At 44.3% G+C, this 11,650-nt stretch overlaps 1 protein-coding gene across 1 annotated transcript; it reads right to left on the bottom strand.

The window, feature by feature from the left end:
* Positions 1-4,181: 4,181 nt before the first annotated feature.
* LOC119570256 (translation initiation factor IF-2-like) lies at positions 4,182-7,159 on the bottom strand. The gene is made up of 4 exons (XM_037918070.1): positions 7,056-7,159; positions 6,450-6,588; positions 5,849-6,044; positions 4,182-4,198 (listed from the first exon to the last, which is right to left on the bottom strand). Exons 1-4 carry the CDS (start codon positions 7,157-7,159, stop codon positions 4,182-4,184), a joined length of 456 nt encoding a protein of 151 aa, XP_037773998.1.
* Between the last annotated feature and the right edge of the window lie 4,491 nt (positions 7,160-11,650).

Raw genomic sequence — 11,650 nt, 5'->3', positions numbered from 1 at the left:
CCACACCCACACACCACTTACAACAAAAAAAAACAATGCATTTGCGCAAGTCCACGCCCCACACGTTTATTTCTTCATTTCAGTTTCAATTTTTATTTTCTCTTTCCTTGGGTATGTCATAAGCACCTGAGGCCGATATCTCTAGCCTCAAAACAACCACCGAACATCGAGGCAGCGTATGTCCCTGGAGGAGAGACAGCGGGCAGCCAGTCGAAGGCTAGAGATGCCATCCCGCAGAGCACGATGGCACAGTTAAACGCAAAGGAATTTACCGAATGCTGTATAGTTGCACCCTTTTCTTTTCATCCATTTTTTGCGGAACAAAAACTTTTTATATTATTCCACGGGACGGAGTAAAATAGTCTGTAATGGAGAAATTTAATAATTCAAAAGCAAGTTTAAACCACAACATAGCTTTCACTTTTCCAGTCTCTATGGTGACCTGGAGCTGAACAGGAAAATGTTTCTGACTCCGCCATCGCAACCCAGACGGCCATCTAAAAAAAAAAAAAAAAAAAGAAAAAAAAAAACATATATTATAAAATATATATATATTATATATATATATATTATATATATATATCTATAAATATATATATTTTTAGATTTTTTTTCCCCTCCTCCTTTCCGTTTCTGTCCCTTCCCCAACCCCTTTAAATATCCACTTCCTAAGGTTGAGAGCCGTGCTGAAAGGATGAAAGGCTGACTGTGTGCCAGTCCTAAACGGCCTAGGGAGCCCATGGCTACATCAGGCCGTTAGATGTATACCCTAATTAAGGGCAATGAAGCTTGCCCCTACATCGAATAGCCCCACCAATCCAATCCCGATTTCCCGACCCCAGGCTCTCCTTTGACTACGGCCCCAAAAAACGCTGCAACTACTACCCCCTCCTCAATGCCTACTAAGTACGTTATCAACCCAAGTTAAACACTCAACCTCCAGGAAACATTCCTACTCTCCTAACAGCTCAGCAATATATCTTCTACCTTCAGAACCTTCTTCATCAACTGCTCCATCCTCCCTTATTTCTTTACGGCCTTATTGTCCACCTCTCGATAATACTCCCTCCCTTAATACTATTCCCTCTTCCAAAACGCCCCGTCCTTCGACTACCCCCATCTCTACAAAAATCTTAAATACTATACTTAAACCGGACCGATTTTTCGTGATCCCCGACAGGTCCCTACTCGACAACACTCTTCCTTCCCGCAATGTCTCCAAAAACAAGTAGGCAAAGTCTCTTTCCGTAGCCCCGCCGATCGCTCTCGTCTCGTCACAGTAGCATTTGAAAAAACCCAAGCTATAGCATTATCAACTCTAGCTGATCTCTCTGGTAACCCATCCCTGAGAACCTCATCCAACCCTCAATACTTGCACCGGAACTGTCTCTATTTCCCAGCAAATTGTCATCTCTATAACAAAATTGGTCAGATTGTGGAGAAGACTTATTCGCCTGCCACACGGACTATGATGCGGTATCAATACAGTGCTACTCCATTCCTCCCAGGAATCCCTTCCTGTCCGGCCATATCAACCTCCTCCCCGTCAGTGCCAAAACTCTTGGAAATTTTAGGACATCCTACCAAAACATTGCTGTTCCACAGCCAGACCCCTTTTATGTGCCCAACCTAGTCATACTCGATCAAACTGCTCTGCACAGTCACACATGTGCCAACCGTGGTGGTCCCCATAATGTATTTTATAGAGGCTGTCCCACTTACAAATTTGAGTCTTGGGTGGCAACTCTCAGATTCAGACTTGGACTCACTCTACATGAAGCCAGGCGGGAAGCACGTCGACGAATTTTTCTCTTACTCCTACTCCAGTAATGTCGTTTGCTCTACTCCTCCCCCTCCTTCCCAGGACGTTCCTACACCTTCCCTATACATATCCTCCGCATCTTACTTCCCCACTTCTACCTTCTAGCTCCCCCGTCAATTTTTTGCCATTCTATATCCAGACACTCCAATCTCTACGCAGCCCCAACACCTTCCCCTCTCCCTACCAGCAGCAGACAAGCTAACGTTCCACCTCTTCTACCCACACTAACCTCCCCCTACCTTTGCTTTTACTCCTCAGACACCAGTTTTCCTCTCCCTCCCCCACCCTCATAAGAATCCTTTGTCTCACAAAACTCCCCAACTAACTCCTTTAATCTTGAAGATACTCAAAATTATCTACTCGTGTCCCAAACACCCTCAAATTTTACAACTAACGCTCCCCCCACACTTAGTGACTGCCGATATCCATCCTCCTCCTACTCATATTCCCCCTTACACCCCTTCCTCCTACTCATTCTCAACACGACCAGCTCCACCTACATTAACACTCCCTCCATCCCCTCTATCCCCTTCCACTCCCTCCTGGATACACATGTGAATCCTTTTGTCACAACTATGCCCTTCCCCAGAACCTCCACCTCCTGCTACCCCCTCCCGATATAACACCTTCCCCCTTTCATTTCCCTTTTCTCACTCCAATAGCTCCTTCCCCTTCAAATTCTCCAGCACACACTGTAACCGTTGTCACTCGTAGATCAAACTAAAGTATAGCTCCCCTACACTGGAATATTCGCATTCATATTCTTCACTTGATCTAATCCCGTTACCTAACCCTGCCTTACTATTCACATCATCAACTCCTTTAGCCTTTTCAATATTAATCTAGATAGCTGACATATAGCAACAATACTAACTCAACCACCTTTCACTACCCTTCACTGAAATTATTGCTATGTGATCCTAGATGTCTAGCCATTCATTTGCTTTTAACCATTAACCATTGCATGGGAAGTATTTTCAGAGCAATAAAAAAATTCCAGAGTGTGAAATTTAAAAAAATTATGACTATATTCTAACAATTAAGGATTCCTTGGGCAATTCAAAATACGAAGCCTCTCGCATTTTGCCTTGTAGTTCTGACACTCCCTACTGCAAAAACCGATGTGGAAAGGTTTTTTTCAGAATTTAATTTGAGAAAAAAATCAATCTGAAATAAAAACATGAGATCACTTCTTCATTTTAGGGGATATGCAAAACTTAAAGAAATGAAACCATACTAAGATATGATTCCCTTTTTTTGATATAATTTTTTTTTGAAATGTATATAGATATTATGTGTATGTATATATTAGTTTATTGTATATAATGTGTTTCATTTTTTATTTTGTTGTTTGTTTTCTAATAATAAATCGATATATTCATATTTGTTTTTTACTATACTAGTTCCCCAGAAATACAATCCATTTTCTTTTTTTTCCAATCATAGAAAACGGCGTAAAAAGCCACCCCGCGGCCGAGGTCGTTGTAATAACCTCACCCCGTCCTGTCGGTTCAGTACGTTTTTCGTTTTTCTATGTTACAGTTGTAATTTTTCAAAAAAAATATGCCTTCACTTTCCCGGGGGCCCCGGGGAAAGAAAAAGGGCAAAAAAGGGATAAAGATTTAAACCCAAGATTCCAAAAGAAAACATGTGAGGGAAGGGGAATAATTTGCAAACGAACAGACAGTTTAAACCCAAAACATCTTAAAATTTTAGCGGATTTAAACCCAAACCCTTTCCAAAGAAATTTGAAGACGATTTACAAAACCCAATCCCCATTTTGGAAAGAATACATGCCTGCCCCGAACACAAGTTTTTTTATTGTATTCCACAAATGGCTCACAAGTTTAGCAAAAGGGGTCACTTTTTAGTCCTACCTTTCTTACCTTTTTACCCTTTTTCCTTTGATTTTTGGAAAGGGTCTTTTGCATTATTTCTTTGTTTTAAAGTTAACAAGATTTAATAAACTTTAATAATCAAAACACAAAAACAATAAAACAGTTTTGATATCAATTGAAAAAGGGAAAAAGCATTTTCCCCCCAAATTTAAGAAGGGGAAAAAAGATCGGTTTAGGGGGCCCTACTGTAGACCCCTTTGGAGTGAGCACAGTGGAACCCATTGTATGTAACAAAAACCTACAAGGGACAGAACATAAATCCGGGGTGTTTGGGGTTTAAACCATCCCTGTGTTTGCATCCCAATAGAAATTTTAAACTAGAAGCAGTGCCGCACTCTACTCTCCGGCCTCAGTGTAATGAGCACTAAGACACGAAGTAAGAATGCCCCCAAAAATTCGTCCGTGACCACCCTTTGTATACCCACTATTTTGGGTCTTACACATAAGTTACTTATGTAACCTCATTTAAAGTCTTTAGCTGTGTAAAAAAGTTAACTTTAAAATTTTTAGAAATATTTTTTTTTTCTTAGAAATGAACTTTATTTTTCTATTTTGACAGGTACATATTTTTTATATTTTTACCCGGCGCTCGTCTCCTTTCCCCCAAAAACAAGGCAGGCTAGGGAGACGGCGTGCATTTACAGGGTCGGAAACACTGAAAGCCCCCAAAAGGACCGAACACCCCCAGGCCCCGAAAAACCCGAGGGGGGAAACCCCCAAGTGGGGAGGCCGGGCACGAAAATTTAAAAACAAAATGACAGTCTTTCCCTTTTTTTCACAAGTTATTTTCCCCTACATTTTTTAGGCCCAAACAGGGGGGAAAACCCGCTGTCACACCACGAAAAGCTTTAAAAGGGCAACACAAAGTTTAAAATTAGGTCACCAGGGCCCCCACAGAGGTCTCACGGAGCAGAAAAAAACCCGTCTCCCTCTTTTGTTCCTCCGCTCCCCCCGCCACCATTTTTGGCATGTTTTCCCCGGCCCCTTCATTTTAAAACATGCCCAGGTATCTTTCATTTTAAACATATTTTTGCACAGAGCAAAGCCCCCGGGGCGAGAAATTTTATTAACAAAAAAAGGAACTGTAAAAAATTGCGATTTTTACCCTACAAAGCAGTTTTTTTTTGTTTCCCCATAATGCATTTCTTAATAGGGGTCGCATTTATTTTTCACGTGTTTGTTATTTAAAGGTTTATAAAGGATTTTTTAAAGAAGAAACCAATAGTTTTTTTTGTCTGGAGAGATTCATTAATTTCCGGATTATGCAATTAATGTTACGTTACCGCCCGTCTCTCTGCCCACACAAGGCGGGGCTGGAGACGGCGTGTTCCCACAGGGTCTAAACACAAAACAGCTAAAGAGGCCCGAGCCCACAGCGTCCCAAAAACCCCACGAGGGAAAACCCACCGGCGGGGCAGGGCCCAAAAATAAACAAAAAGATGCTTGAATCCCAAAACCGAAACAAACAAAAAAAATTTTTAAAAAATTTTACCCTCGGAACAAACAAAATTCTTAAAAAAGAACCGTTTTTGTAAATCAGTTCAGAAACACAAAAATCCCCCAGCGCGGCTTTTTTCACTCTCGCTGGGGTTTTCCCCCTTGGAGGAGGGGGGCGGCGGTAGAGGCCCGGGCCCCTAGGGGGGGATTCCCCCCCCAAGACCTGGCTCAGGCACCATGAGTCTTTTGACGCCCTCACCGCCAAATGCTGTCCTTTTTCGGCGGTCGCCACGTCCTATCGCCCTACGGGGCTAACGATCTTTTTTCCCAGGCCCCCCAGGATAGTTTCCCGGGCCCAGGTAACGCCACAACGGGCGCCAAGATCCGGGGAAAGTAGGAAACGGCCCCCACACCAACCAACTCCTTGCCCCCCGACGACCTTTGGATGTCCCCCCCACAATCCCCGCTTTGCACCAGCGGCCCCTTCTGGGCCTTATCGGAGAATTTTAGCTCCCAACACGTAACAACCCCCCCCCTGGCCAAAAAGGCTCCCCCCAACCACACGCCACACCCTGCGGTTTTGAAGGGTCCACGGGGCCCCCTACTCCACGCATCATCTTATAGTCGAACCGGTTTAGACCTGTTGGGGGGCGGGGGTTCAGTCGCCAGCGTAACTACCCTGCCAGCCAACCTCGAAGAAGGGCCATCTTCCCCGTGCACCCTCCCCAGTTTCCGTAAAGGTCGACACACCCTTGCTGCTCAGGTAGCAAGGCCCAGCAAACGGCCCCCAATGGGCCACATACACCGGCAGCCCCCTTCAGTCTGCCACGCCAATTGACCTCCAGGCCCTGAGCTGCCCCCACAATGCCCCCGTGAACCCACAGTCTCTGTGGTGGTCAAAGAAGCGCAAGTGGCCAACATACAGGCCGCACAGGGACTTCTCCCCCCAGGGGTCCACATGGTTCCCATCTACGAGCCCCCCCCCTGCATCATGGGGTTTTCGACGGCAGCTTTCCCAAATGGGGGCCCGGGAACCGAGGACGGCGGGTTTCGCCCCTTCCCAGCCGCGATTTTTCCGGTCCCATTTCCTTTACCTTTAGGACATGCACTCAGATGGGACCGCCCTGCCACAGCCCTTGCACCCTGCGGGGGATCAAAATCCGCCGGTTGAGGGGAGGGTTTTCTCTGCTCCCCCGACCCGACTACGTCTGTGCCCTTCCCTCACCGCGCCCCCCAACAAAAACCTTAAAAATCCCGGGGGCCCCCTTTCCCTCAGTGCACCCCCCCTTTACCCTTCCGGCCCCGGAGGTCTGCGGGGGAGCAGCGGCCCCTGGGCCCCGGTTCCCTTTCGGGAAAGGCCCAAACTCCAAGGCCCCGCCAGCGCCACCGCAGGCCCCAGGGGTGCCGTTTGACGTAGTTTTGCAGGGGGGCCTGAAAGCGCAACAAAAAAAAACGGGGGCCAAGGACCACAATCACCCTTTTTCGAGCCGAGGGTACGACCCCTTTCCAGCGCCCCCATCCTCGCCGCTGGGACAGGTTCCCCGCTCCGAGTCCGCTTCTTCAACGCGCCGATAACCCGGGCCGGTGGGGTACCCCGAAAAGGTTTTCAAACCCTGCCAAGCTTTTTAAAGGCAGTTTGGGGGGCCGGCAATGCCCAAACATTCCCCCGCGGGGCCCCTTAGCACTGTTTCCAGCGCAGGGCCCCATTCAAATTGGGCGACAATACCTCCCAGGCCACCTTCCCCCGGGACTCAGCGGCTTAGCTTCACAGAAGCTGGGGGGCGAGGGGGCAGGGGTGGGGGGGAAAAGCGGCCGTGAAAACACGCCCGGGGGGGGGGAAGGGGGGGAGGGGGGCAAACCCGGCGGGTTGACCGGGTCCCAGTTGCCGCCAAACCAACCTAAGGGAGCGGTTCCGAGGGTCCCCGCCTTCGCGCGGGCCACTGGTCCGACACGACGGGAGGCCCGGGGGTTTTCCCGCCACGGGCCCCCCGGCAGACCCCATAAATCGACATTTGGATTGTTTCCAGAACCTCGTTGCCTTCTCGCTTCAAAGTTTTCTACCTCGTGAGCCGCCTTCCCCCTTTACTTCCCCCTCAGGCCCGAACCCGCCCTTTAGATCTGCACCCCTCCATCACACTCTTCCCCTGTTTCAGGCCTGTCGGGGGTACGCTGAGTTTTTATTTACGAGCAAATTTCTCTTTTGCACCCAAAAAATCGGGGAAATGTTTCCCCTGCCCTCCCCCCTTGCCTGCACCGACGAGAGGTGCGCCTGCCGGTGCCCTTGTGCTGTCTTCTACCCCTTTTCCATTCCCCCTCAACCGGCCAGAGGGGAGGATAGGGCCATCGGGTCGGCCACCTCACTCGTACCTGCCCAGATAGCCTCCCTCCCTATGGCTGCCCCATCTTTGGACGATATGATAAATCGGCGCGCTCATGATCAAATATCACAAATCCCCCCCCTGACACCATTTGTTCGCCGACCCCCTAGTCTCTCGGCACCAAAACAAAGCACAGGCAGACGGGGGTTTCTACCACAGGGTCGGAAATGAAAAGTCCAAGAGGCACCCAGCACCAAGCGCCCAGAACACACGAGGGGAACGCCCAAGGGGGAGGGGAGGGCACGAAATAAACAACGAGACGCTTTCCTTTATTTCCACAAGTTTTTTACCCGAACTTTTTTTAAGGCCAAAAACCCGGGGGGGGAAAACCCGCAATCAATGCACGATACAGCTTATAACAGGGCAAACAAAGTTTTTTCAGGTTTAAACCCGGGGACACAGAGGTCTTCACAGGGCAGCACCCAAATCCGTCTCCCCCTTTTGGGTGTTCTCCCCCCTCTGCTCAAGCCACTGCGCATTTTTCCCGGTTCCGTTTTAAAACATGCCCCGGACCTTTCATGAAAACAATGTTCGCCAGAGACAAACCCCCTGGCGTAGCAAAAATAAGAGAACCTAGTTTTAATATATGTGATTGAGTAGATGTTAAAAAAGAAAAATAACGTGTTAAACCCTGATATTATAACCAAACCAAAGAGAGAGAGAGAACCCAAAAAATGCGGAAAAACCCGAAAGAGGATAGTAAAATTTTTAAAACCCGAAGAAGAAGAAAATTTAAAGTATAAACAATAATAAAATTATAAAATCCTTGATCTGATTTCGAACAATAACAAAGTAACATTTTGGGCAAAGGAAAACCATGGTAAATGAATATCTTCAAAGAGTGGGGAAAAGGGGGATTTGGGAAAATTTAAAAGTTTTTCGTTTTTATTGAGGATTTTAAAAACCCATTAAAGGGAAATGTTGTTGGGATTTTTAATGGAAAAATCTATATAGCTAAAAGGGGGTTCATAAAAAAAAATAAAGTTTTAAATAAAAATTTCTAGATCGTAAAAAGGGAAAATTTCACCTTTTTTTTTTTTTTTTTTGCAAAAAGTTTTTTGTCCCCAAGAAATCATTATAGAAACTTTTATGTTTTATCATTCCTAAAATAGAAAATGTTTTTTTTTTTTTAGGATGTTTTTTTTTTTTTGGTTTTCCTGTTTTGTTTTTCCCCTGAGGCCTTGGTGAGATGGACCAGATGAAAGCAAACCATCCTTTTGGAATCTTTGAACGATCAGTAAGAATGAAGGAATTTGAGGAAAGTCTGTACAGACAAAGGATTCAAGAAGGAAGACATAAGAGAAGGACAGTTAAACTACACACATTAGTGGAGAAGTGAACATCTGTGTCAATTAAGGTTTTTAGTTGTACAAGTTTAATGATTTATAATTCAATATATCAAGAAGTGTAAGATTATCAGTTGTTTGATATTACCCTTCTCTCAGTTACCTCTAAGACTGAAATTAGATCATCAGTAACCCTCTTATGATTAATGTATTTTTATAGTGTGGGTTCATCAAGAGTATGACTTGGGTAATGATACAGGAGAGCAGCTCACACTTGACGTTAATTAATAGTGCCCCCTCTTGATAAAGCCAAAGTGGATTTCCCAGTAGAAAGGGAAATAGTGGCTTTGACCGCAGACAGGAGGAGTGGGCGCGATACATCAGGTGGTGAGCATGCCTATTATCCAAGGTAATAACATTTGAGTTAGGAGGTGACTATTTATGCAATTGATATATGTTATATAATTATGCCATACCTTTCGTTTTTTTACGGTAGGCTCATGTTTGAGCGGCCGTGGTCACAGCATGATACTTAATTGTAGTTTTCATGTTGTGATGATCTTGGAGTGAGTACGTGGTAGGGTCCCCAGTTCCTTTCCACGGAGAGTGCCGGTGTTACCTTTTAGGTCCGATGCTCTAACCACTCGGCCACCACGGCCTTGTATACTTTTCGTACATATCATAATTACTTTAGGTAATACATTACATACATTATTTAAATAAGGTGAACTGCAATGTCGGTATTGTAATTAATCTATATATTGCAGCACCCTATATCCCAATTGCAAAGGTGGAGCAGAATGTGACCCCTGATGCATGTGTACCAAACACATACCAGGACTTCTAATGACAAAGGTTTGTGCGCAGGATTTATGTCTGCAGTGAGTAATTATCTGTGATTCATAATCAGGGACGATAAGCAATGTTGTAGTGCCGAGGAAGTTCCCTTGTGTCAGTGTGAAATGCTATTGCAGATTTGTAAGCAATTTGTTTCACAACACCCCGCGTCTCAACTGCAAGGGTAGAGCAGAATGTGACCTCTGAAGCATGGCTACCAACACACAACAGCATTTCTGATGCCAGAGGTATTAATACAGTTCGCGATTTTAGTGCCAGTGCTATTAGAATATTTTCCCCTTAATTATAGTCCTTCTTTGCAAACATATGTCCTCATTTTTTTCTCTAAGCTTACGCAGACCAATCCTTAAGAAATATCTTTTATCCATTTGCCTACAGCTCCTCGTCCCATAATCTTTCTTTCCTACTTTTCCCAATCACACGCACCCTTCCTCCCTTTTCTTCATCATCCATAAAGGGTTATAGCTGTAAATTTAAATTGTTAAAACATTTTCAGAGCACCCAGAAGTTACCAGTAGAGGAGATCCAACACTTGAAGAGGAAGGCATCTTCCAGAGAAAAAGGAACATTTCAGATACTTGTGACATGATACACACTGGTAATGGCAACTTTAGTACTTTCTTGTATGACACCATATGTGCATTAAACCAGCAGCTTTCTATGGTTAGTATGGATAGGGATAAACTTTTATTGAAAAAAGAAATGTCAGAAACGTATTTCTAAACTTCATGCTAAAATCAGAAATGCTTTGACATTCTTACATCTGATGTAAAAGATAAATTAAGAGCTCGCTTTTCTGATATTCAAACTAAGACCTTTCTTGAAGGCAAACGTAAAGTAGCAGAGAGGGGAGACGGAGATCTAAGTCGAGCTGTAAATTTAAGAAGTTTGAGCGCTAATGCTTACTGTCATCTAAGAAACAGAGACAGAATCCCTTTGCCATCAATAACCTCCATTAATCGGTGGGTAGGCAAGCTCAATGTGGAACCTGGTCTCTTAATATCAATAGTACACATATTAAAACACAAAACTGATACTATGTCAGAGTTTGAGAGGCTTTGTGTATCACAAGAGTGGTCTTATGACATAGCTACAGATACTGTGCATTCTCCCAAAAACAAAGTTCAATGTGTTCTGATCAGGGGATTAACCAGCAACGGGATACTGATATGTCGAAAAACATATTTGATCTGGTCGTTAATTAGAAAATGCTGGAATGATTAAAGCAGCGATAGTTAATGATCTTTGTCCCACCAATGTTAAACTAAGGAACAATTTTCGGCATTGATATGAATAACACAGCTTCCCAATCCAACTCATCCAGATAGACAAATTTATGTTTTTGCTGATACTCCTCACTTACTAAGCTCCTAACAAATAACTTTCTCGACCATGGTTTCACTCTTAACAGTTCATTCGGAAACATTACTAATGACAATGTTCGAGAACTTATGATGAGGAGCACATCGGATCTTAAAACTGCCCATAAAATATCATATAAGCATTTAAATGGTAAAGGTATATGCAGGATGAATGAGAAACTGGCTGCTCAACTCATGTCAAACACAGTTGCCAAATATTTGCAGTACTTTGGACGGAAAAATCTCTTTAAAAGTAAAGATTGGCAGGATACTAGTAATTTTATATCATTGGTTGATTCATGGTTTGATTTCTTTAATTCTAGGACGCCGAATGACATCAAAGGATCAAAAGCTGCATTTGGCATTCATTTACAAAATCATAGTAAAATTCTTCTAGAAATGCCCACCACAGCCACAACTATACAGGTTGTAAAAAAGAGTAGTCTCTATCCATTTCAAAATTGTCTCATTATATCTTGTAACTTTTGTTTGTGTTATATGCATTGGTAAATCAGAGATTTAATGTTAAGTATATCATGACCTACAGACTCAGTCAAAACGGACTTGAGCACTTTTTTTGCTGGATTAGACAAATGGGCGTTGCACATTC

This window comes from Penaeus monodon, unplaced genomic scaffold (assembly GCF_015228065.2).
Source record: "Penaeus monodon isolate SGIC_2016 unplaced genomic scaffold, NSTDA_Pmon_1 PmonScaffold_235, whole genome shotgun sequence".
NCBI classification, from domain to species: Eukaryota; Metazoa; Arthropoda; class Malacostraca; order Decapoda; family Penaeidae; genus Penaeus; species Penaeus monodon.
Note: the sequence above shows the minus strand (reverse complement) of the source record. Positions and strands in the feature narration are given on the sequence as shown.